Source organism: Typopeltis vanoorti, chromosome 22 (assembly GCF_054136105.1).
Source record: "Typopeltis vanoorti isolate ZY-2024b chromosome 22, IOZ_Tvanoo_1.0, whole genome shotgun sequence".
Taxonomy (NCBI): Eukaryota; Metazoa; Arthropoda; class Arachnida; order Uropygi; family Thelyphonidae; genus Typopeltis; species Typopeltis vanoorti.
This window is the reverse complement of record NC_143570.1, coordinates 35,717,147-35,744,463: the sequence shown is the minus strand read 5'-3', so window position 1 is coordinate 35,744,463 and position 27,317 is coordinate 35,717,147. Positions and strand designations below refer to the sequence as shown.

At 33.9% G+C, this 27,317-nt stretch overlaps 1 protein-coding gene across 1 annotated transcript in view; it reads right to left on the bottom strand.

Annotated features, from left to right (window-relative positions):
* Positions 1-27,317, bottom strand: part of Orc3 (origin recognition complex subunit 3) — a 283,514-nt gene that overhangs the window by 200,422 nt on the left and 55,775 nt on the right. Inside the window, exons 5-6 of the mRNA XM_090412057.1 lie at positions 19,603-19,763; positions 16,182-16,262 (exon numbers count right to left, since the gene is read on the bottom strand). Of these exons, the coding sequence (XP_090268183.1) occupies positions 16,182-16,262; positions 19,603-19,763 (242 nt within the window). The remainder of the gene's footprint in view (positions 1-16,181; positions 16,263-19,602; positions 19,764-27,317) is intronic.

Genomic DNA, 27,317 nt, shown 5'->3' with positions numbered 1-27,317 from the left:
ATAAATTATGGAATGAAAGAATAATAGAAGCTAGAATAAAAATAGATAGAGGCTATTAACAATAATTGGTTTATATGCCCCAGAAGAGGGAAGAGAACAAGATAATATTGATTTTTATAATCAGCTACAAAACATATATAATGAAATAAATAAAAATGATTACGTAATTTTAGCAGGAGACTTAAATGCAAGAATTGGAAACACGAAAATTAATAATAATATAGGAATATATGAAGAACATACTCTAAACAGGAATGGTAAAAAATTGATTGACTTTGTAGTTTATAATAACCTAAAAATAATGAATTCCTTCTATAAACATAAAGACATACATAAATATACTTGGGCAGTAAGAGGATGGAAATCAATATTAGATTACTTTATACTAAATGAAAAGACATCAAAATTTTCACTAGATGTTAGAGTTCACAGAGGATATGAAATAAGCAGTGACCACTTCCTTGTTAAAATAAAATTAAGATTACCACCTAAATGGCTACAAGTAACAAGAACAGAAAGAAAAATTGAAACATTTGTTTATAAAACTAGACTATTGAATGACACAAATGTACAATGGCTATATGAACAAAGAATTAACCAATATCTAGACAAAATAAAACAAAATGAAGAAATAGAAATAGAATGGCTTAATATAAAAACGATACTAAATGCAGCAGCAAATGAAAGCTTAGGAAAGACCAAAAAATTCAATAGAAGGAAAAAACTGAAGATCTGGGATGATACAATGAAAGAAATAATCAAAAAGAAAAAAGAAGCCTATCACAAATGGTTAAGCAGTAAAAGATTAGAAGATGAAATAGAATATAAAAGAATAAGAGCCATAGCTAAAAGAGAAGTAAGAAAAAGACATAGAGAATCATGGAACAAATTTGTTTCTAATTTAGAACATGATTTATATAAAATAAGACCCAATGTATATAAAATTTTGAAACACTGAAATGCAGATACCAAAGAAAACATAAAATTAAACACCGAATTGAAATTAGAAGAATTTCTAAATTACTACACAGAATTTTAAAAAAGACAACTGGCAAACAATTAATGAAAATGAAAAGGAAATAACTAAAGAAGAATTAGAAATCAGCCTGAAAGGTTCAGAACTATATAAATATGCAGGAACTAGATTCAAAGAAAGACTCTTATTATTTTTAAATAAAACTTATTCAACTGGTATCCCCCCCCCAATAGAATGGAAAAAAGCAATTGTGATTCCTATCTTTAAAAAAGGTAATAGAGATGACCCTAAAAACTATAGAGGTATCAGTATACTAAATTCCTGTTACAAAATATATAGCAGAATCTTAAATAGCAAACTAATGAAATATTCTGAAAACTTTATTTTAGAAGTACAGAATGGATTTAGAAAAGGACGATCATGTATAGACCCGGCCTTTTGCCTAAAATTAATAATAAAGAAAAGAAGAGAATACAATTTAGAAACACATATCACATTTATTGATTTTGAAAAAGCATTTGACAAAGTTAAAAGAAACACATTATTTAACATATTAAAAGAAAGACGAATACCAAATAATATCCTAAAAGCTATCACAAGTATATATGAAAATAATCAAATACAAATAAGATTAAATCATGAGCTGTCATATACGAGAGAGATAAACCAAGGGATCCGACAGGGATGTCCCCTCTCAGCAACTCTTTTTAATATCTACTTAAATGAAATAATAATAAAATAGAATAAAAATTTACATCAAGGAATTAAACTTTCTCCTACAGTACACTGTAGGAGAAAGTTAAACACTCTCGTCTTTGCCGACGACCAAATAATAATTACAAATTCTAAAGAAATTTGTAATTATTATTTACTACAGAAAGCTATTTTAGATCTAAATGAGATATCCAAAGATTATGGTATGATAATATCAACAGAAAAATCAAAAACTATAGCCATTAAAGGACAAGATCCAGCAAGAACTAAAATAGTAATAGATAACAAGATCTTAGAACAGGTGAATTCATTTAACTACCTAGGATGTACGATCACATATGAAAATGAAAAAGATATAATTGTAAAAATTGCGAAATATTTAAAAATAACAGGTGTAATTAACTCTATATTTAAACCAAACCTAGTTCAAAAACAAACCAGACTAAAGTATACAATACATTAGCCCTACCAGTCTTAATGTATGGAAGCGAAATCTGGACAATAAAACAAAAAGACAGAGATTAACAACAGCAGAAATGAAGTTTATGAGAAAAACTGCAAAGTATACCCTATTTGATCACAAAAGAAATGAAGAAATTATGAAAGAATTAAACCAAGAACCAGTAATAGAAAAAATTAAAAAAATATAAACATAAATTGATGGAACACGTTCAAAGAATGAAAACAGAAAGATTACCAAAACAAGCCTTAAAATACAAACCATTAGGAAAAAGAAAACCAGGACATCCTCTTAAATGATGACTTCTAAGGCCGGAACAGGCCATGCTAGGCCTAAATCCTTGATATGCATGATGATGATGTACATAACAGTTGACTTCATAACTGCCGTTTATTTCGATTTGTATTGAGTGATTAGGGGAAACCAAGAAAGCTGAAATGCAAAAACCTACAGATTACATTATAAAAATTATGCATTACATGATATGATTCAAGACTTACGTATGATTCTCTATAAAGCAAAATTCAAAAGTGTGAACCTTCGTGCAATCTGTAAACTAACCTTTGAACTAAGATTATGAATAAAAAAGAAAACTAAATTTGGAACAGATGAAAGCTATATTAATTTTTAAATTCGGATTTTCATGAATTTATAAAATAATTATCTTCAATCAAGTTCTGGGAGAATTTTAAAATGTATTGGTAATTAAAATAATTAGCAAAAAAATTGACAGTGACATTGATCTTCCAAAGTGATACAATATGAAGTGAAGAAAGTATGAAAGGATTTCTTATTTTGCGCTGGTATTAAAAACTATAATTATATGATAAAAACAAGCAGCAAAAAATGAATATAACTCATAGGTATTTAGTCTGATATAACTTAGATTCCAGTTACCCAGCAAACTGCAAGCAACTGCATTTCTTGCTATAGGCAACTGAACTTAGCTACTAAGGACTCCAGGTAATCTAGTTAAGTGTTCTTTTCAGCGTGAAGGATTATTGCCCCTTCTAATGGACATGATAGTCAAACTGCACTTCTTATCCATGTTCCTTCAACAGGTGGACAGAGTATTATCCAGGCTTGCTGGACATGTATAGACATCCAGCAAAGAAATGGTATGCTTACATACATGAATTTTATGGAATACAGGAGTTCCTGTTAGTTTTATATTCTAAGGAAAGAACAATGTATTTCAAATGGAAGCAGGGGGCCTCACAAATTTTTCAGCAGCCTCTAGTTTTTATATTATGAATTTAATATTTAAAAATAAGTATTTTATTTTGCAACTATAACTATGCTTTATTTTATTGTTCTTTGCGAGGAGTAAGGTTTTAAAATGTAGCCCCTATAGAGAGTAAGGCCCCCCAGCTTGTGCCTCATGTGCCTAATGGTAAATGTGGCCCTGGAAACACTAGAGAGAGAGTCCAAAGACAAATGACCAATGTGATATCAGGACTCTGGAGTTTTGGTTATGAACAGCATTTGAGAGAACATGGATTACAGTGGTTGGTGGATAGGAGATTGTTAAAGTTCGTTAAGGGATTTTATCTGATTAATACAGAAGGAATTATAAAAAGAGTGGATGTTAAGATGGGAAAAACGAGAAACCATCCCTGTAAGTTTCATAAAGATGTGATGAAGAAGGGTATGAGGAGTAGATTTTTTTGTGTGGAGAGTCGTTGGTGAGCGGAATACATTGCCTGAGTGCATTGTGAGTTCAGGTAGGGTAAATAACTTCAAAGTTCATTATAATAGACATGTTGCTGGTTGAGTGGGACTCCATGGTTACCAAAATAATATCTTCGTACTGGCTCAGGATACAATTGTGTATAGATGATTTAAAATTGAAAGTGACCAGGAAAAAACGAACATGATTTTGAAAGAAACAGTATGTAAGAAAGTTTTAAAAATAATTAAAAAAAAGTAGCAGCTTTTACAGGTCAACTATAGACTCAACTATACAAACATTATTAAAGAAAAAATGAAACAGTTCAAAAATAAGAACTAAACCTTTCAGTCTCAGTGGAAAACTCTAAAGAAATAGTAGATAGATTCAGCTAGGAGGCATGTGGTGAAGTTGTCTGCAAGGAGAGAAAAATAAGAGCACATGGTGGACACGAGCAATTAAAGATGAACTGCTCATGGAAAGAAGAAAACAAACTGAAAGTTCCTAGAAATTGAGCCTGTAAGATGCCCTAAAAGAATACAGAAAAAAATGTAAGACAATTAAGCTGTGTATAAGAATAGCTAAAAAATCATGGGAAGACACTGGTAGGAATATAGGAGGAAATATTAGGAAGGTAGCAAAATGTTCTGGAGGCTATTGAAAAAGCTTAGATCTTAAAATGGAGGAAAGAGTACCATAAAAGGAACCAAAGATGATAAAGGTGATGTTGAAACCGAAGATAAGGATATTCTAGATGTCAGGAGTAATTACTTTGAAAGACTGTTAAATAAAACAAGCATTGACAGAACAGAACAGTCAATGACTAAACAAACACACAAAATAACCACAGTAATAAGTTTTAATAAGTAAATATTTCATCCTAAGTATCATAGGACATCGTCAGTACAGTTAATTCAAACAATACAGGAATAACATACAGTTAGGGCACATGATTACAATTGGGATTCCATTGTAATCATGTACCCTAACTGTATGTTATTCCCAGTATTGTTTGAATTAACTGTATTGACGATGTTCTATGATACTTAAAGGATGAAATATTTACTTATTAAAACTTATTACTGTGGTTATTACGTGTGTTTGTTTAGGCATGAATTCTCCACAGGTTTCATTGTACAACAGAACAGTGTCAATGCTTGTTTCATTTAAGGAATACAAATAGAAGTACATATCAATACTTGAGGAAGAAAAGCTACCAAAAACTTGAATGTGGAAAGGCAGCTGGAGTATATGATATCCGACCAGAAATGCATAAATATTTAGGTATAAAAGTTTTGAAGTCTGTGCAGTTAACCTAAATGTCTATGCACTTCGCAACCATATGCCTGGGAAAGGAGTATCCTGGGTTTGATTCCTGTCACCGACGTGAGGAGCTTAAGGATCTTTCTCAGACATAGCCAAGTTAGCCAGTCTTGGGAGTGGACAGAAGAGTTTTCCTCCTGCAAGCAGGCAAACCGGCCCTGTGAATGCAGGAGATACAGCCATTGGATATACCGAGAGGCATAGGACTAATCACCTTATCTGCAAGACAGGCCCGACTTAGAAGAAAAAAAGTTTTGGAGTGGCTGCACTACAAAATTCAGACAGTGTGGTCAGAAAGTTGAATTCCAAAAGATTGGAGTAGAGCTATTACAGTTACCATCTGTAAAAAGGGGAATAAAGCTGAATGTGAGAATTACAGAGGAATTTCCCTATTAAGTTATCCATGTAAGATTTAGACAGGCATACTTGAAAAGTGGCTGAGAAAAACTGTGGAAGAGAAACTTGGAAAAGAACAAGCTAGGATTAGGCCAAATAGATGTTATCAAGATCAGATTTTCATTTTATGACAAATAGTTGAGAAATCATGGGAATATGACAAGGATCTGTGCTTAGGTTTTGTAGATCTGGAAAAGGCATACAACAAGTGCCCAGAGAAAAGCTTTTCGAAGTACTACAATTATATGGAGTAAATGGAATATTATGCAAAGCAATATAGTCCATATTTAAGTTGCAAGTCTGCAGTTAGAATTGAAGGATATACAGGAAGATGGTTTGATGTAAAATCATGGTTAAGACAAATATGCACATCATCTCCACACTTATTCATCATTATATGGATCAGATTATGAAAGAAAGTGGTTAAGCCTGATATTAGAATTGGATACGTCAAACTTAGCTTTTTGCAATTTGTACTCCTAAACACATCTAGTGCAAGTCTCCAGTATTCTCTAACTAAATTGAATTATAGCTGTAGCAAATTTGGCATGAAAATCAGCAATAAAAAGATCAAAACTATGAGAATAAACAGAAATAGTAAATTTCATTTGCATTCTCAATGGAGAATCTATAAAAAAATTTCAACAGAAAAATCAAAGCTAGTATGATGGGAAGCCAGTTAAATATATTTATAAGGAATAAGAAAAAAATTAGCCAAAACATCACAAACCAGCAGTACACAAGATAGTGTTCAAACCAGTTTTAAGTTATGGATCTGAGACTTGGATCAGAATTAAAGCACCTGATCAAAATTAGAGACCATAGATATGAAATTTCTGAGAAAAATTAGAGACCAGAACAGGTGACATTAATGGCAGAATTATATTCAAAATGAAGACATTAGGAAGGAACTTGACATTGTTTACATTTAAGAATGTGTGTGAGCAGAGCTATTCTAAGATGATATGGTCACTTACAGAATGGGATAAGAAAAACAAAACATGTGTTAGATGCAAAGTTGACAGGAAAAAGACCCATAGGAAGACCAAGGTCTGGGTGGATTGATTCAGTCAGAAGTGCCTTAGATCAATGAAATGTTATCTATGACAATATTGGAGTGCTAACAAGTAAGAGACTAATTTGGAGGAAAACTGTGGATAGGAGATTAATAATAATGTAAACTTAATCATGTAGTGTGTCATAGTAAACTGAACATCCTTTGAGAGTACATATCAGAAAATTTATGATGATGATATGCGTGTGCTAAAAGACTAGATTATCTCCTCAGCCTCTTACTTCATTTTCTAAAGCAATAATCTACAGATAACTTTATTTTTAGTATCAACCTTCACAAAAAGTTTCAAAACCTATAGCATGCAGTGCTGCTTGTGTAGACAAGAGGTTAAGGAGAAAGTAGGAATCTATTGATTAGGAGCCCTTGGACAGCTACAGGTTAATATTTAGGGAAAACAGAGTGAGGGGAGTTTTTGATTCAAAGATTGCCAGTAGATGGATTAAAAAAGAACTATAACAACCTGCAAATATCTTGGTCTTTACATGCATTTTCTTTTGTACTTGGGTTTTTGCTGATCATTTATACTCCATTCTAAGTGATCATACCACTTTAGCTCCTTCTTACATTCTTGAATGTATTCTTTTTGGTATATTATTTTTCCCTTAGCATGTTAGGCCTCAGTGATGTCAGAGCTAATTAACTTGGATTTATAGAAAGATAATTAATGTTACGATAAGATGGACAATAACATCTGAGATCCTGCCACTTATTATGAATATACTTGCCTTTTACTTTAAATGCAAAGATATAAAATCCCCAGGAGCTTGCAATTACAAGTACGGGCTTGGCACACCAAGCATACCTGAGCTAAGTATGGCCTTCTTCACTCTTTTAGCCATACTTCTTTCCTGTCTTGTTCTTCATCTTGATCCATTTTTCATCTCCTCTATTAACATCTATAGAAGAGGACACAATACTATAATCTTTACTATCCTAACTTCTTCTAACTCTGGAGGAGTTCCCTCCACTCTCCCCTGAAGCTATTAGAGTAATCTAAGGGGAATTTCATTTTCCTTTAATAGCCACTAAGGCAAGTTTGATGACCTCGTGTTAGAGGCTTAATGGATTTTTTACAATACTCAAAAAGGATTAAAATAGAATTTAATACTTCCTATATTTCGTCCTAGTGACTAGGACATCTACAGGGATTACAAAAACAACTAATGCAACATGCACACAAATATCATACAATACTAAGCCCAACCACTTGGGTGACATTAAAGTCCTATCTAGGTGGAGCGCCCTCTAAAGGCGGTAGTAGGTGGCCTGGAATGTAGGGTAGGACCTCTGGTGATGCATTAAGCTTCCAAATCTTCGGAAGCTTAATGCAACCATATTTATTAAGATTTGGTTGGTTTCTGAGAGCTGCTGCTTCTAAGAAAAGTCTCTCTTTCTTGAATCTGCTGTGGTGGAGCATGGTAGTTTTCTTCCATGATACATGAAACCACAGATCATGGTATCATGATTCCATGATACCATGATCTGTGGGTGGTGTCCAAAACATGGTCAGCCAAGCCTGAATGACCATAGTTGTGTTTACATGGGAATATAGGAAGTATTAAATTCTATTTTAATCCTTTTTTGAGTGTTGTAAAAAATACATTAAGCCTCCAACATGATGTCCTCACATCACTTAAGCCTCTACACACGAAGTTTGATGACCTTAAGGCGACAGCCCCACCATCAAGCTAGATTGCAGGAGGCCAGTAACCCCCTCAGTTGAACTGAAACTCACTAAAAAGACTCAAGACCATTCAAAATGAATGGACCCTATCGGAAATGACCCAGCTCAGAGAATGGACACGATTCAGACATGGACACAAAAATGGAAAAAGAAGATATCTAATATTTGGAAGGCACAACATGGAACGTTAGCAGTATACACCATCAAATACAAGAATTAGATCAAACCTTGGAAAAACAAAAAATAATGATAACTACCATTACAGAATCAAAGAAAGTACAAAAAGGAAAACAGATGAAACCGAGAATTATATCTATATAGTGGAGTAAAGATGCAGTAAAGGCATTCCAGAAGAGGGGGAAAAGAAGAAGAAACAGATTTTTTTTTATCAAGAATTACAAAAGATTATAGATTAAATAAACTCTTCTGATTATATTATAATAATGAGTGACCTAAATGCAAGAAATTATAATACTTCACATAAATGCAACATAGGACCGATAGGGTGAACCAACATACAATAATAATAATGGAAAGAGATTAAGAGCATTCACCCTATACAACAATTATAGAATAACGAATACCTACTTCAAAGAAAGATATTCACAGATTTACCTGGCAGGCAAGAAATACAGAAAGCATTATAAAATATATAATAGTTAATATGAAATTATCAAATATGATCATAGATACCAGAGTATATAGAGGAGCAGAGATAGAGTCAGAACCACTACTTACTGATAGGGAAAGTTAAACGGAAACCAAGATGGGAGGGAAGGAAAAAAACAAACAAAAATAGAAATACAGAATTATATAAAATTAAACTCTTAGATGATGAGAATATTAGAAGCCTGTATCAGATAACATTAAGGATTGGTTGAGCAAAATCGAGGAAAAGAGGATGACAGTGGAGGAAGAATGGTCAAACATATATTAGAAAATGATGCAAGAGAGACTTTGGGAACAAAAAGAAAATGGATAACACGCAGAGATCTAAGACAATGGATAACTGAAGAAAAAAAGACAGCATATAAACAATGGCTAAATTTAAAGACAGATGAATCACTCATCGAATATAAAAGGAAAAGAGCAATAGTAAAGAGAGCATGTAAAAAAAAACAGAGAAACATGAAAATTTTATAGCAAAATTAGAACGGGACTGCACATTAAAAAGACCTAATACATATAGAATCATCAAACAACGATTTAAAAGAAAGAACAAAAATTGATATAATCGAACTAGAAACTTGGCAAGTGTATTTCCAGAAGCTATGGCATGATAACTCCTTGATAGAAGAATCTTCCCTGAAATATAACATCAGTAATATAGATGAGTTTACATACGAAAAACTACAAAATACCCTCAAACAAAGAAGAACAGGCAAGTCACCAGGCGAAGATAATATAAATACAGAACTTATTAAATTTGCAGGTAAAGAATTTAACATCTGATTTTTAAAATTTATAAACCAAATATACAAAGATGGGAAAATCCCCAAAGAGTTGGGATAGAGCTCTAGTGATATCTATCCCAATGGCTTTAACAGGCCTTTAAGGCCCACAACCTTTCAAGCATGCTTGGATTTCGTAACCGAAATACGAGGATAGAATGGTCACTCCTATGCCTCAAGGTATTCTTGGCTGTATCCCTGTGTGTTCACGGCGCCGGTTTGCCTGCTTGCGGGATGAAAAACACCAGATAAACTGGCGGAAAAAACCCTACTGCTCGCGCCCAAGACCGGCTAACTTGGCTATGGCTGAGGAAGATCCTTCAGCTCCTCACGTCTCCAACGGGAATCGAACCTAGGACACTCCTTCCCCAGGCATATGGTTGCGAAGCGCAAGCCACTAGGCTAACCGCGCGGGCTCTAGTGATAACAATTTATAAAAAAGGTCTAAAAACAGATTGCAATACTATCGTGGCATCAGCCTCCTCAATACAGGATACAAAATTTATGCAAAAATGTTAACACATTATTATCCTATATAAAATCACGGTTGGGAGAAGAACAGAATGGATTTCGTAAGGGAAGATCATATATAGACTCAGCTTTTATCTTAAAAATAATCATAGAAAAACACAGAGAATACAATATTGAAACACACATAACTTTCATTGATTATATAAAAGAATTTGACAATATCTTGAGAAATAAACTATGGGAAACTTTCAAGGAATATCACATTCCAAACCAACTATACAATGCTATATTAAATATATACCATAATAATGAAATAGCAATAAGGCAAAATGATATATCCACTTGGAAACCAATAAATAGAGGAGTCCTTCAAGGCTGTCCTTTATCACCCATATTATTCTATATATATATATATGTATATATATATGGACAATATCAAAAAATGGAGAGAAGTACTTGTGGCTTCCAAATCAATCAACATGCAAAAATCGACACACTACTTTTTTGCTGATGATCAGATCGAACTGCAGAAATCAATTTATAATTTAAATAATATTATACAACAATATGGCCTAGAAATGTCAACAGAGAAAACTAAAGTCATGGCTTTTTATGGGAATAACCTTGTCAGAAGCAAAATAGTAATAAATAATAAAATAACCGAGTAAGCTAATATTTTCAAATACCTAGGCTGTATCTTACATAAATGAAATAGATATTGATTTTAAGATGACAAATTTTATAAAAATCACTGGAGTAATTAACAGAACCTTTAAATCTAACTATGTACAGAAACACACAAGACTCAGAGTTCACATTATAAACAATAGCCAAACATACACGACTATATGGAAGTGAGATCTGGATCTTCGGAGAAAGAGACTTACAGAGAATTCAGGCAGCAGAAATGAAATTCCTTAGGAAAACAGAAAAACTCACTCTATTAGATAAAAAAAGAAATAGTGAAATAATTAAAAATTTCAAAATCAATCCCATAACAGACTTAATATTTAAATATAGGAAAAACTGGCTAGACCATATAGCAAGAATTTAGAGAGAAAGATTACTAAAAAAAAAGATCTTAATATATAATCCGAGAGGAACAAGGAACGACCAAGAAGAAGAATATGGACTGTGTCCAGAACAGGCCACATGGCCTAGAACCTGGATAGGAAGATGACGATGACGATGCAAAGGTATAAAGTGGGGAAAAAAATTATGATATTAGCTTTATAAGTATGAGATCACATAAGCTTACAACTCTCATTAAAGTAATAAAATAAAATAAAAATTACTAATAAAATAATTGAGACTAATAATTAATAGAAAAACACAAACACTTAAGTGCTGTGTATTTTCCATTTTAATTTTCCAAATTAGACAAAACTGATCATTTGCACAGAAAGGCTAAGGTGTTGTTCAATATCCATAATAAAGCTTAACGGTATAATTAACACCAAAACTTTAATATTTCGCCAGTTTTTCTATTCAGCATCATCAGCGCTCAATGACAGATACACAGCACTAAACCAAATAATTGTAGAAACAATTTAAATTGTAACTGACACCTCTATAGAGGGGGGGGGGTGCCTTATACGGCACCCTCTATGGATCAAACTACCTAGTTAATTCAGAAAAGTCTAGCTATTAGGTCTTAAAATGATAGTCTCCCAGATCTTTGGTAAATTAATGCAACCATACTTGTTGAGGTTGAGAGAGCACTTCATAGCTGAACCTGATTCTAAGAATAGCCTCTCAGACCTCTCACTGGAGTAATTAACAAAACCTTTAAACCTAACTACGTACAGAAACACACACAAGACTCAGAGTCTACATTATAAACAATAGTTTATAATGTAGAGAGCTTTACTAATAACTTTATTACGTATAAGTCATCCTGTAATGACTTATACGTAATAAAGATGCTTTTCTCCATCTGATACTATATGAAGGAGTATCTAGAGTAAAGGTCTGCTAATCACGACTTGCTATACAGATGATCTTGGATGTAATTTTTATGTTCTTCAAGGCATATGTTAACTGATCTACAGGTGTGTCCAAAGTAGACTGCAAGTTGTTTTGTGGTATGAAAAACTAGAGATTCTGGGAGCAAAAAGCCTGCTACTTTTGAATAAGACTAGCTAACTCCCCTTCGATTAAAAATTAAAAAAAAAAAAAAATGAGAATGCCAGCTTAATATAACTAAATATGATTTTTCACCTTTGGGATTCCATAATAGAATGCTATGTATTTTCATGGGTGGTGGGTTAGAGGCAAGAATTGGGGTGAATGTTGACAGTGATGAACTGAAGTTCAGGGAAGGGGGGGGGGAGGTACTGCTAATGTGAAAAGGCAACAACCTGTAGAGATAAGATGTTCCAAATTTTTGTCTGGATAAGACCACATCTGAATAACTATAAGCAAATCTAGTCACCTGAATTTTTGAGGGAGATGAGGTAATCTTAGAATTAGCACAAAGGCAGATGAAGATAACATTAGGACTATTAACACACATAATATATATATATATATATATATATATACACACACACACACACACACACACAGATAACATGAACTTTTTAAGCTATTCCTTACTTTTAATAAGAAGAGTGATAGTTTCATGCTGGGTAACGAAAATTATCTATCACTTACAAAGACACTATCTACTTGGCCAACCAGATCTGAGAGTCAGCAAATGATATTATTTGCTGAAAACAGAGTATCTACAATGATTCTCTTTTTAGCCCATGGAGATCCAGTAATGATGATAAATAATAATAAAAATAACAATATGAAAGAAACAGTGAATGACTTGGTCAGGGAAATGTAGTGAAGTCATCTGCAGAGGTAGATAAATAAGAACTCCCATGTGGAATAGGCTGTTAAAAAATTAGTACACAGAAAGAAGAAATCATATAAAATATTTGTGGCTAGTAAGTCAGTGTGCTCTCTTAGAGAACAAATGACAAAAAATCTCATACACAAAAAATGTAGGATAGCATACATATGGTTGAATTAGCAAGCTTAATGTTTAATATAGCATCCTTCTACCTTCCTTTAGGCTAACAGAGAATAAATATCATTATAGCATGAGTAACAGCTGAATGTCAATGGAAAAGATAACTGTAAAAACTGAACCATTAATATCCTCCTCGTATATATCTAAAAATGATGAAGAAAGAAGCCTATCTTAAAGTGAGTAACGATAATCATTGTCTGCTTTTAATTATTTATAGGGAGTTATATAGAAGAATTCCAAAATTAAATCTTGTACATTGTTTGGACTCTCATAATTTAATTTGTTCAGTTCTTCCTTGCTTTTGTAGCAACAAATCTCAATGTCTCCCTGTACACAATCTTTGTTTTCGGTAACTGGAAACAAAGAATTGAAGCTTTTAGCAGTTTGCTAAAAGTTTCAAAGGCTAAAGTTCTTCAGCATTCCATTCATTAAATATTTTCATGATATTTGTATATTTGAGTCTACAGTTTGACTCTGAAAGCTGCTTAACTTTGATTATTTTTAAAACTTTCTTACATGCTTTAATTTTCAATATGATATTTAATTTCATCCTGCTCAAAATGAAATGATTATTATTATTACGGGCAATTGCAGGGAGTCCTTAGACTCATCGAGGGAGGCCCTAAACATCATGTCCACCACAACTATATGACATTCTCACAGTATCTATCATACCTTGCTTGAACTCACTCACCGTCATAGCACCCACAACAGACTCTGGCAGCTTATTCCACTCATTTACCACTCTAAAAGCAAAGAACCCAGCTCTAACACCGTTGCTAACCGCACTCTTGCCCAGCTTCCATAGGTGACACCTAGTTCTCTCACCACCAGTCCTGATCTCAAAAATATCCTCTCAATTCATCCTATAGAAATCCTTTAGCAATTTGAATGTCTCAATCATATCTCCCCTTTTCCACCTATCAACTAATTTCTGCAACCCACAAATCTTCAACCTGATCTCATAAGGTTCATTCCACAGACCTGTTATCATCTTGGTCACTCGCCTCTGGATCCTCTCAACCTTCTCCCGCATCAAGAAGAAACCTAGGTGACCAGATCTGGATACAGTAATCAAGATGGGGTCTTATCAAGGCTCGATACAGAGGAACAATAACTTGCTTATCTCTGCTCGTCAAAGTATTCTTTAGCATCCAAGTGATTTGATGAGCTGATTTAGCCGCTCTTGCATTGTGCCCCCTAAACTTCAACTCCCTATCCACCAATACTCCCAAGTCCCTGACCTCATCAATCTCCAGGAGCACAATTCCACCAATGTGATATACTAATCTTTTCACCCCAAAATGCATAACCTTACATTTTGCCACATTAAATTGACATCCATTCTCCTTAGCCCAGAACTCTAATCTATCCAAGTCATGTATGCCTCAAAACCTGTTTCTCTCGATGACCTTGAGACTAAAATTACCAAATGCAATCCATGTATTCACTGCTTTGCAACTACTAAACATTTTCTGTAACTTTGAAAATTGCCTAGTTACATGCATTGCACAAGATGGCAGTCATGTTAAGCACTAATAAGAAACAAATCATTGTAAATAAAACTTAATTACATACTCTTTAAGTTATTATATACTAAAAATCTAACTTTTGTAATGTTGGACCTATTAAAGTTTAAAACTGCACTAAGAATTATGGGACCACCCTGTATATACACACATATACATATGTACATTTATGCATGCATTCATTCAGGTTTTCCACAACTTAATCACTCAGCATGTAAAGATACAAGCAAATAATACTTAATCAATCCATCCATGTGATGCCATAATAGAAAGATACCAAGTTCTCAAGAAATCATCAGAAATCTTATATCACTATTTTTTCATTTCTACATTTCATTACTATAACATGACCAAGAGAAAAATCTGGGAGTCAACTGAGATTGCACCAGATACTGTGCACATGAATATGAATCCCAACATTAATCTATCTGAATGCTTCCAAGCTATGATCTTACAGTGTAAACAGATGCACATAATCATGCACACAACTATTTTGAAAAACCAGAATTCTACAAAATATCTTATTTGCTGATATTATGTTATTCTTTTTCAGTTTGTACATCTGCTTCTTTATATCTTCTTATGTTTCGCATACACCTGAACAAGCCTTATAATAAAGACAAAACTAGTTATGTTTATATGAAAAGCTATACAGTGTAATACAGTATATTTTGTCCTCATTTCAGCTTTAGCTACAATGCATGTGAGTGAGTGAGTGAGTGAGAGTGAGTGTGTGTGTGTGTGTCTCTTTTTTTAAAAAAACTACAGTTACACAATTTAAAGTGTGAAATTTTGAGAAAGCCTATTATTTAATCTAAAATCAAGGCTGTTTATACAACTGCAATTTGCTCACAATTATTTCCACACTATCAAGATAAATTTATTTTTGTGAACGTATCATGGTACTGGATTGTTAATATGAACTGTCTTACTGACGTTTTTTTTCATTTCTAAATAGTTTTAACTATTAAAATATTTCTTTTTCAAAAGAGTAACTACTTTCAATATTGCCTACTAAAATCCCAGTTAATGCAAAGACTTAAACTATTCATACAAAAACTTCTGTTATGCTCATGAGTGCTTTCCATACCTACACCCTGCCCTACCATAAACATGCATAGAGCCCTGTATGTTCTCATGTGCTTTTCTTGCTTTTTTGGGGTTTCCCAATATGGTAGTTCTGCCATTGCATGGTTTACACATTTAGTTTCTGTAACTTCTCACAATGTTGCTCATTTTGCTCAATAAGTCATTTTGGAGATGGAGAAAATGTAAACAAAGTTCAAAAATTGATCAATACAGTTTCCTAATAAATTTAAGTTTAACAGCCATTTAAACACTTTTGATAAGGGTATGGTTTTGAAACTAAGCATAAAACTTGCTACTAAAAATCAGTTATCAAAAAGTTTACCGTTTGCAAACTTTTATACCAGATCAACAGAGAAGAAAATGTATAGTCTTGTTTCTTTAGATGAAAATCACATCCAGTTGCCTGAAAAATCAACCACATTCAACTTTATAAATCAGAAAATAAATATGTTTTATATTATTATTATGTTATTATTATAATAAAATATAAATTACAAATAATATATTATTATAATAATATTATGTTATTATATAATAATATTATTATATTATTATGATAAATATTATTTTAAATAAATATGTACTTGACTGTTAATGTAACTAGGCAACGCTCATCTCAGAATATATTAATGAAGTTACTTCAATATCTGTTTGAAAATAAAGATGTGTTACTAGACGTTTAATAGAGATATGCGTGTTAAATGTAATATAATTTTTATATAACGACTTCATACATGTAAGAGAAAACTAAATATAATTTATTACTCCTATATATTTTGCTCATGAGCTTCTTTCAGGGAGAAGGCAGAAGTCCTGGTGATGTTGTTAATCATCAATTCTTCTGCCTTCTCCCTGAAAGAAGCTCATGAGCAAAATATATAAAAGTAATGAATAATATATTCCATTTTCTCTTACATATGTGAAGCTGTTATTATATTATAAAGATATGTGTATTATATGCACGCACACACACACACACACTATCATTTCCCCTATAATATGGTATATTTGTTCCTAAAAACCACTGCATGGAATTTTGCACACTAAAAATTCTTACACTATGAAGGAATTGAGGTAAAACCATCTTCTAAGCGTTTATCAGAAATTTTTAGCCCCTCCCCTCGTAGGAAAATTAGAATCAGGACAGAACACTTAAAGAGCTTTGTAAATAAATAAAAAAAATGCTATCACCATTTCATACATCTTAAGTTGTTATAAATAAATAAGCTGGGGTCCAAAAGCTAAGGACAAACTATATTTTTACCCGCATATGAAAAAATTTTCATGACTACAGACGAACGTGGACAAATTTATTGCCAGCATACTATTAAATTACATTACACAAAATATGTGTTATAAATTTCATAGAAATTAAATTGCAATACATTTTGGCAAAATGTTACAGATTTCCTAAGGATGAAATTTGTTAACATGTTGCTAAAATGTAGTTAAGGAATTAATGTACAGTGCTTACAGGAAACTATGCAGAGAGAGAGAGAGAGAGAGACATTTCAGTATGGAATGATGTCCACCCTGAAATGTGATACAGCTCTCACAATGTCGTACCATGCTTAGCGCCAAGTGATTCAGGAGTTCTTGAGGCAAACTGGCCCACTCCTTCGTCACAACAAGGATAAAACCTTGTTTGTTTTCTGGAGGGGAATTTCGAGCATAAATGCATCTCCCTATTGTGTCCCAAACATGTTCTACAGGGATCTGGGGAGTGTAATGGCAGCTCAATTTGATTAACATCCCCAGTCTCCAGAAGTATCTCTGCTGCTCATATATGATGTGGTGTGGTGTGGCATTTTCATCCATAAAAATGAATTCTATGCCTACAGCACCATGGAAAAATCGAACATAGCATCAAAGAACTTCATTGCAATATTGTTCACCAGCCATAATCTCTTTTACCAGCACCTGTAGCTTGGTGCGTCCATTAAGCATAATGTCTCCCCATACCGTGACCCCAGCACCACCATATCTATCTCTTTCAAAAACACTCTCGCGATGGTAAGCACTACCACTTTCATGCCAGATAAGTCATCTAGAATCAGAGAAAGGACTAAAACAACTCTCATCTGTAAAGAGTACATTAGCATATTGATGTTGTCTTGTCCAGTTTTTATAGATTTTTATTTTTGTTTTTGTAGGTCTTCAGGCATATGGGACTACCTGTTGCAGACATCTTGCCAGGTTATCGAGCTTTCTGCATTGAGCGAGGGTGACCTAGTAAATGTCTGGAACACATTCCATCGGTTTGAAACGCTGCCCAGAGCCTGGATACAACGCTATGTAAGATTCCAAACTCAATGGCAATATCATAGTGACCTTCAAGCTTTCCAATAATTCTTCCCAATGTGAAATCATCTCAATGATAATTTCACATGGGGAAGAATTGTAATATCCTTGAGACATTACAAAACATCCAAGTTTGCAACTTTATTCCTTCATGAAAAGAGCTTCCTTCAATCATGATTTGCTTAGTGCAGCTGTTTGCCTTTTATCCTGGGGAGTGCTATCATGAGATCCCTTTGTGCACGGTTCAAAAATTTGAATGTGCACCTCCTTGCTACTTGAAATCATCAGTTATACAAATTGAAAAACCACAAGCTGATTCGTCAGAATTTGTGGTTGTAATCTTCAGAAAGTGTTCGTCCTTAGGTTTTGGCCACCAGTATGCATATATATATATACACATTAATATCCATATGCAGAAATAATCCTCTTCATTTCCATAATCAGACTATTATTTCTACTATCCTCACTGCTGTGATCAAGTTAAAATAACTATCCTTGTTTGCATGCAGGCTTGCATTTTCCTACTCTATTATAAATTTCAGTCCAATATATCAGCCCTGCTGAGTTTCTGATAAGTATGTCAAGGCAGTAAAAAAATTCAGCATATCACAAGTAGTTTAAGACAAAAATTTCATACAAAAACGGTAAATAAACCACCAATTAATAAATTCAAATGAAAAAGATAAATGCAGAAATTTTTTCTCTTTCACAAATGGCAGTCATGGCTTGTTTCCTGTAAAAGCCTGTGAACACAATCTCTTGTGCTTCTGAAAATAACATCTCTCATTCAGACCCCACATCTATAACATCCAAAGACAAAGCTTTTTGTCCTTCAATTCCTACACAATGACCAATCACTTCCAACCATATCAAAAGGAGTATATCACATGACTCCTATGGCCTTTCATTGGAAAGAATCATCTTGATACCAAAAAGTCTGTTGGTTCTGATGCACTTGTGTCAGTCTTCTCTGATATACTCAAGGTCATTAATCACAAAATGTGGATCTCGAGGTGGAAATGAAGATCATAACTATGAACTCCATCATCACATGCAGATCCATGAGTTAATCAATAAACTCATGGATTTCCACAATATGTTTCCTTTCCAGGAAACATGTCATGGAAAGGTTCAGAGAAACACATATGGTTGTTTTTGGTATTTCCAAGGCACCTGCAAATAAGGTGTGACATAGAGAGCTGCTTGGCATATTGTCATCACATGGATGTAAGGAGGCAGCTATTTACATGCACTAAAAATGACATTTCTGAAATGTCAAGTTATAAAGCCAGAAAATGAATTTGAAAAAAGTGATAAATATTCTGGGGAGAACTGGGAAAGGGGTCTGATGAGTTCACATCTCAATTTAAAGAATTAAAAGCTATTAGTTTTATTGGTAAAAAACATGAAAGAAATTCTAATTTGATATGCAACTTTCTTACCTGATTATGATTTTCAATTATTGTAAAAACAGTTCTTTGAATCATAGAAGATAATGTTCCACAGTCTTTTGAGTGTAGCGACACTGTATGATTGGTAACAGAGTTGTTAAGTTTCCTAACCAACATCTGAAACAAGTAAGTATGATCTGGTAGATTAACCCCTGGAAACAAAATAAAAAAAACAAAAACTATAACTATACTAAAAACGCAGCCATATATGTAACAAAATTTTTTTTAACTTTTTTTTCGTTACAACACTGTTTGCATAAATGATATAGGAAATAATTTGATTGGAGATATTCAGTTGTTTGCTGAAGATATTAAGTTGAGCAGGGTAATAGTTAATCAGGGTGATGTAGAGCTTGCAGGATGATTTGAATAGGCTGACAGTATGTGCAAAACATAATGGATGTTGATTTAATGTGGAAAAGTGTAAAGTTACATATTTTTGACAAAGATTATAAGTTGTACCACATCAAGGGAACTGTACTCCAGGACAGTGTTTCCCAAACATTTTTGGTTCATGGCACCCTTGGTGTATATCAGGATTTTTTCACGACACCCAAAGTCAGAACATAGGCCTACCTAATAGTTGCAATGCACAGTTGGTGCCGTGAGGTTGGCTAAGTTAAAAAAATAAATGAAATGTGCATTTCAAATTCACAAACAATTTATGTTAAAAGTATTACCATGTATTTACTAAAAGCGAAACAGTTAGTGGTTTGTACAGTGTCTGTTAAATGTCCTTCTTATCATTGCATCGACACATCGATAGTCTGATTCTAAAACCACATGGGATAAGTGTCATTTCAGTAAAAATAACTGTTTGGGAACCACTGCTCCAGAGAAAATTGATGAAGCTAGGAATTTGGGAGTAGCATTAGATATAGAGCTGAAGTTTAAAGGGCATATTGCTAAAGTAGCCAGGGTAACTTATAGGATTACTTGGTTATTGAGAAACACAAACAGAGATAAGGGAGTTATCATTCTTCTTTATAAAGCTTTGATAAGACCACATCTGGATTACTGTGCTCTGGTCTGGTCACATGAGTTTATTGGGGATCAGGAGTGGTGGAGAGAATTCAGTGGTAAGATGGCAAGTGGTCTGTGGAACTGCCTATGATTGAGGTGAGCACTAGATTTATTTCCTTGGAGAGTGGTGATCGAATGGAATGGGTTGCCTGAGTAAGTTGTCAGTGCTTTGTCTGTTATGGTTTCAAGGAGAGGTAGTATGACAGATATTGTGTTGATAGTTTGGGTCTCCCATGATGAGTCTTATGACTCCATGGAGGTGCCTGTGCAATAATAATAATAATATGCAGGTTGCATTTTTTAAAACTTGAATTTTTAGGGAAAAATAAATCACGTTCAATAGATATGGTTACTGAAAATAGCATTTTAATGTGATAACTACATTTTTTTAATCAACCATTTTTCAGACTGATATTTACAAGTAATATTACAAAATATTTGTAATATTTATAAGCAACCACTTTAGTAACTACTTTACAAACTGACAAAATAAACATTACCCCAAATTTACATAGACCTGGAATAACACCTATTGTTTTGATGTTGGCATCACTGGGGCAAAGTTGAGTAACAAATGAATCAAATTTTAGTATTTGGTTATCACAAGCTATAGTTGATTTTTGTTAAGGTGCAAGGAATGTAAACAACTTCTTCTCCTTAATAAAACTATTTATTTACATCAACAATAACAATACATGAATTTATGGATTTTTTTAAATAATTTAATATTATAGAAATATGTTTTGTTCTATTTATTCAAGTTATGCTGAGGCATTAAATCATTAAACGAGCAGCATCTGGCTTATGAGCCATATGTTGTGCATCCCTAAGTTACACACACTATTCTTGACCTGCTCACAAATCACAGTTACTGGAAAGTACTGCTGCAGGAAGCTCGTGCAAAAGAATGTTGCACTTTCAACATAAATATGTGATTTTGTCACATCTTGAATGTTTATTTCTCCATACCCGTGTTTTATGCATGATCAATCTCGCTTCGTAACTGCCCATTATCAAAGCAAATTCATCAACTGATTGGCTCTTCATCAGGCATTCCTCCACCCTCCAGCTTAAACATGTCTGCTATCATCCATTATTTATCTATGCATTTCTATGTATATAATAATAATATACAATAATGAATTTGCATTTGGTACTTTACTTTTTTCAGGTATCATAATGTAATTTTAATTTTTCCCCCTTATTATAACTGCCCAACTGATTTATTTATTTTTAAATATTGTAATTTAGCATAAGCGTGACATGAAGGAAGAGAACAAAGGGTCACCAGTGGAGGTTGCAGAGTGTGAATGGGTTGCCAGAGGTGGTTATGGGTGCTTCATCAGTGAAAGTTTAAGAAGTATGACAGATATTGTGTGAATGATGGCAAATGTGTGAATAAATGGATCTTCTGTGAGGAGTCTTTTGACTGCATAGAGATACCTGTATAATAATATAATATAATAATCTTAGAGATATATGGTTACTGACTTACTAGTTGACCAGAATGATCTGTCACAAATTTACTAGCTGTGCATGTATATCATACAAAGTTCAAGCTAAACTGATTCACACAAATAAATATATTATGATATGTATTATCAACAAGTGCTCACAAGTGATTATTTACAGTTTGTATTTTTGTTTTCACTGTTAAATATTTTCTATAGATAGTTTTTTGTTCTTTGTACTAATTTCGACTGCAGTTATTCTATAAAATTATCTTAATAGTGTAGAGCTAAATGAAATGCATTTCCACATCACCACTGATGGAAGAATGACACGCTGTTCTTATCAATGAAATTTATAGGATATTTTCAATTGAAACTGAGTCAAGCCTAGTTGAGAGGCGAGAGGAGTTCCCCCTCTCAGAAACTGCATGGTAGGCATGATACATACACCCTCCTCATAGCTGTAGCTGCTTCAGCTTGAGCTTAAACAACAATGGCTAATTTGAAAAGTACAGAATACTCGCATGTAGTATAACTATCTTCTATACCTTCCCTCCTTACTGTCACCTAACCATGACATATAGTCCCAAAAATACAAATATAAACAATATAATCACCATAATCAATATTCATAAAACAACAGGCTGTCAGCATTTAACTAATAATTAATCTTTTTTGGAGGGGTCCACAAATTAACTAAAAAAGCATACGTGGGCGGTCTGAAAAATTCTAGGTCTTGACCATAAATGGCAACATTATTGGCAAGTTTTTTTTTTCTAAGTTGGTACATCTGTTATAAGCATCCATGTGAAATTGCAAGTCATTCTATCATTTTGTTTTTTTTATACAGCTGTCGGAAGCCAAAATGTTGTCTATATCTCTTGAAATGGATAAAATTGAATATAGTGCAGTTATAAAATTCTTTGTAAAAGAAGGTTTAACACCAAAAGAATCGAAGTTCATAAAAGTCTATGGGCACTCTTCTCCTTTGTTTTCGACAATTAAGAAATGGGCTGCCCAGTTTTAAACGCGGCTGTACCTGCCTTGAAGATGATCCACGTGAAAGATGTCCAAAAAGTGTAACAACACCAGAAATCATTGATCAGTGCACAATATGGTATTGAATGACTGGTGAGTCAAAGTGTGTAAAATTGCTGAGACTACAGGCATTTCAAAAGAACGTATAGGATATATTTTGCATGAAGAATTGCATATGAAAAAACTTTGTGCAAGATGGGTCCTGCGCAGATCAAAAACGAACTCACATGAAAATCTCTGAATGGTGCTTGGAGCATTTTAACAAGAATAAAAATGATTTTGTGTGTCGATTTCTTACTATGGAGGAGGCTTGGATTCACCAGTACACACCAGAATCCAAACAGCAGTCAAAACAGTGGAAGCCAAAAAAGACCAAAAAGACAAGGTCATGGCATCGGTGTTTTGGGATGCTAAAGGCATTTTGTTTATTAATTATCTTGAAAAGGGTAAAACAATAAAAGGGGAATATTATTCCGAACTTTTAACCAGACTAGACGAAAAAATTCCTGAGAAAAGATCCAGTTTGCAGAAGAAAAAAAATCATCTTTCATCAGGACAATGCATCTGCCCACAAAGATGTTTTGGCAATGGGAAAATTAAGGGATCTGCACTATGAATTGTTGGAACATCCATCCTATTCCCCAGATTTGGCTCCCTCTGACTTCTATCTCTTCCCAAAACTAAAACTCTTCCTCACTGGAGCAGCATTTTTCTTCGAATCAAGAGGTGATTGCATCTGTAGAGGGGTATTTTGCAAATCTGAATGAGAACCACTACAGGGATGGGATAATGGTGCTGGAGCATCGCTGGAATAAATGTATTAGTGTTAATGGAGATTACGTTGAAAAATACGAATGATTTTTGAAATTATAAATTCTTTTTTTATTGTTAGGCCGAGAACTTTTCAGACCTCCCATGTAATTTCATTATGAGCACTTCTGGTAATTTTCCCATCTGTACAAATAATACTTCTGTCAATGTGCTATGGCCATTTATCATGAATTACAACACTGCTTACAGATTAAAAATTGAAGTTGACACATTAACTGTTCATATGCTTTTATTTTATATTTGTTCATCCAGAATTACTAAATTAAATTAGTGTTCAGCAGTTAATCTCTATAATTAATTAATCTTCCATTCTTTCTTAAAATGATGTGGTTTGTTTAACATGCCAAAAGTGTCAAAATGGTAAAAGTATTAATGTTAAATAAAATACAGGCAAGTTGTTCAATTTGCATTAACAGTTATTTATACAAATACCAAATTCTGTTTTTAATTTTCACAGCAACATGTCTGAAGCATGATTTCCAGATATTATAATGCAAAAATATCTTTCTTATGAGAAATGAGTAAAACTGTAAGCAAGATACATGGTTAAGAATTTAGGGAAACACAACAAAAGTGTTAAAATAATTACTTTACTTAATATTAGGAAAGTAACAATTGACGTTTTGACCTCTATATTGAGGTCATCATCAGAGGGGGTTAGCCCATGCCCATAACTTCTTTTTGTAGATAAAAATTGTTTTGCCTCATGAAATACCCAGAGCGGAGTACGTGGGCAAAGAGGCTGTGATGTCAGGCAAAAATATGTTCTGTAGGAGAATAATAGTATCATTGATCAGGACATTGGTGAAAAGGGCAGTTATGTCAAAGCTGAGTAATAAATCTTGGTTGTTGAGTGTGATGTTTTTATTGTCTATAAAATGTTGTGTATTTTTTTGTGCAGGAGGAGGAATGACCTACCAACTCCTTGAGTGTGTCTGCTAATTTCTTGACTAAGTGGTAATTAGGGCTGTCGATTCCTTCAACTATCAGACATAGTGGTGTGTTTGTTTTGTGTAATTTTGGCAGGCCATAAATTCTGGCAGACATAATAAGGTATTAGAGTTTATGGTTGTTTCTTCTGGCTTTTTGATGCATTTAGTGGGATTGTAGTTTACTATTTGGTAAGTGTTATGGTCCGATTTATCTCACGATAAATTTAGAATGGCCATTTAATCATTTGTATGTATTAAAAAGTTTTATTTATATATATATATATATATATATACACATACACACACACACTAGGGGGCTCTGCCCCCCTAGTGTGTGTGTGTATGTTGGTATTTCAAATATACCAACTGTGTATGTATGTTGGTATTTCAAATATACCAACCAACAATAGCATCCTCCTTCGTTGCTGTTTTCTAATAAATCTTAAAACAAACAGATCGTTCCTCCACTCTACGCAGTGGTATTCAAAGTTATCCTGCAATTAATTGCATTAGACCAATTAAGATGAGCGCTGATGTGCTATGCACTCTCAAAACTTTCATACGGTCATGGGTGTCTCTGCAGATGGAGGAGGGCAAATAGGGAACTCCCCCCCCCAGGCTTGAGTAAAAATTAAATAAATTATAATCGTAAAGTAAGTTCCTTTTGAAGATGGCAACGTGACGTTGCCAAAATATCGGAAATATTTATTAAAGTATAATTTAATTTATATTCTTATCTTTGTTGTCAATTCCTTAAGTGCTTTAGTAATGTATAAGCTTGTCTACGAGAATTACCATCATCCACGGAGATGCCATCGCACAGAAGGCCCACCAATATGGTAAAATGAAGTTGACGTTATCTAGACAATTAAATCATCTAACTTTTCTAAAATGCTGCCAGAATAATCAGGTAATCTCAAATTGCGTAAAATTCAAATACTTTTTTGTTTCACAAAAAGCTATTCGTATCTATAACCACGCCAGCTATGCTTTGCTTTGGGAACAAATCGTGCTCTTGAAGAAGAGCTTTTGTGCACTTTAAATCACGAGCTTTGGTCAATTTTACATGACGTCTTGTGTACTGAAGAAGACAAAGAATTTGAAAAAACACTAGGTCGACAGATTAAAAAATTCAAAAAATTAAAAAAGAACTCGACTGTCAATCCAAAACTTCCTACCAACACAGTAATCAACCTTTCTTCAGTCACCCTGAAGCCTCAAACACTCAATGTGCTCTCACGTGGCCACAACTTCGCCATTGCTCCTAGAAAAATACCTAGCGAGGATATTATGATCCAGATCAAACGCGGAATCTGCCACCTTCTGAATCAAATCGCCAACAATGTGCGATTGGATGTAGCTTGTGTCCTCTCCAAAGCAGGACCACCAAATACCAACATATCCAACAAAGAATATAAAGCTCTGCAGGAAATGAGGAATAATAAAGAAATAGTTATCACCAAAGCAGATAAGGGAAATGCAACTGTAGTACTTAACTAAAAGGACTACACAGGTAAGCTTAATGCTCTTCTATTAGATTGGGCTACTTACCTCCCTATCGAATACAATCCCACCAACTCACAAATCAGAAAACTTCACAGGCTCCTTAAGAAAGTCACTTCTTGGCCTGTAGAAGTTACTAACAGATTAAAACCGTTTAACTCTATACCCCCCACCCCATATTTATGGAATCCCAAAAATACATAAAGAAAATGTGCCATTACGTCCCATAGTGGATGGCATTGATTCCCACACATACAAATTAGTTAAGCATTTGGCCAAAGCACTCGTACATTATACTGGCAACACGCCATCACACATAAAAAACTCAGCCCACTTCAAAGCCAGCATAAGAAACCTTACACTTCAACATACTGACATAACGGTAAGCTTTGACGTCGCCTCTTTATTCACAAATGTTCCACTCAAGGAAACTTTAGAGCTAATCCAAGCTAAATTTTCTCCCGATATCTCAGCCCTATTTCAGTTCACAATGAACTCATGCTATTTCGTTTGGTAGGGAAAATTCTACAAACAAATAGAGGGGACAGCCATGGGTTCACCACTCTCCCCACCCTTGGCCAATTTCTTTATGGAGACCTTTGAAAAAAAAAAAGCCTTAGCCTCTGCCCCACAAAAACCAACCACATGGCTTTGCTATGTTGATGATGTGTTCGCTATTTGGGCACATGACTCTGATACACTCCTCTCCTTCTTAACACACATAAACAACCAACACCCCAGAATCAAGTTCACTCTGGAAAAAGAGGAAAACAACAGCCTCCCTTTTCCTAGACACCTGCCAGCCTGATGGAACCTTGGTTTTCTCAGTTTATAGAATACCTACCCATACAGGCAGGTACATTCACCAACAATCCCCCCCCCCCCCTCACAACAACATGGAGTGGTGAAAACACTATACAACAAGGCT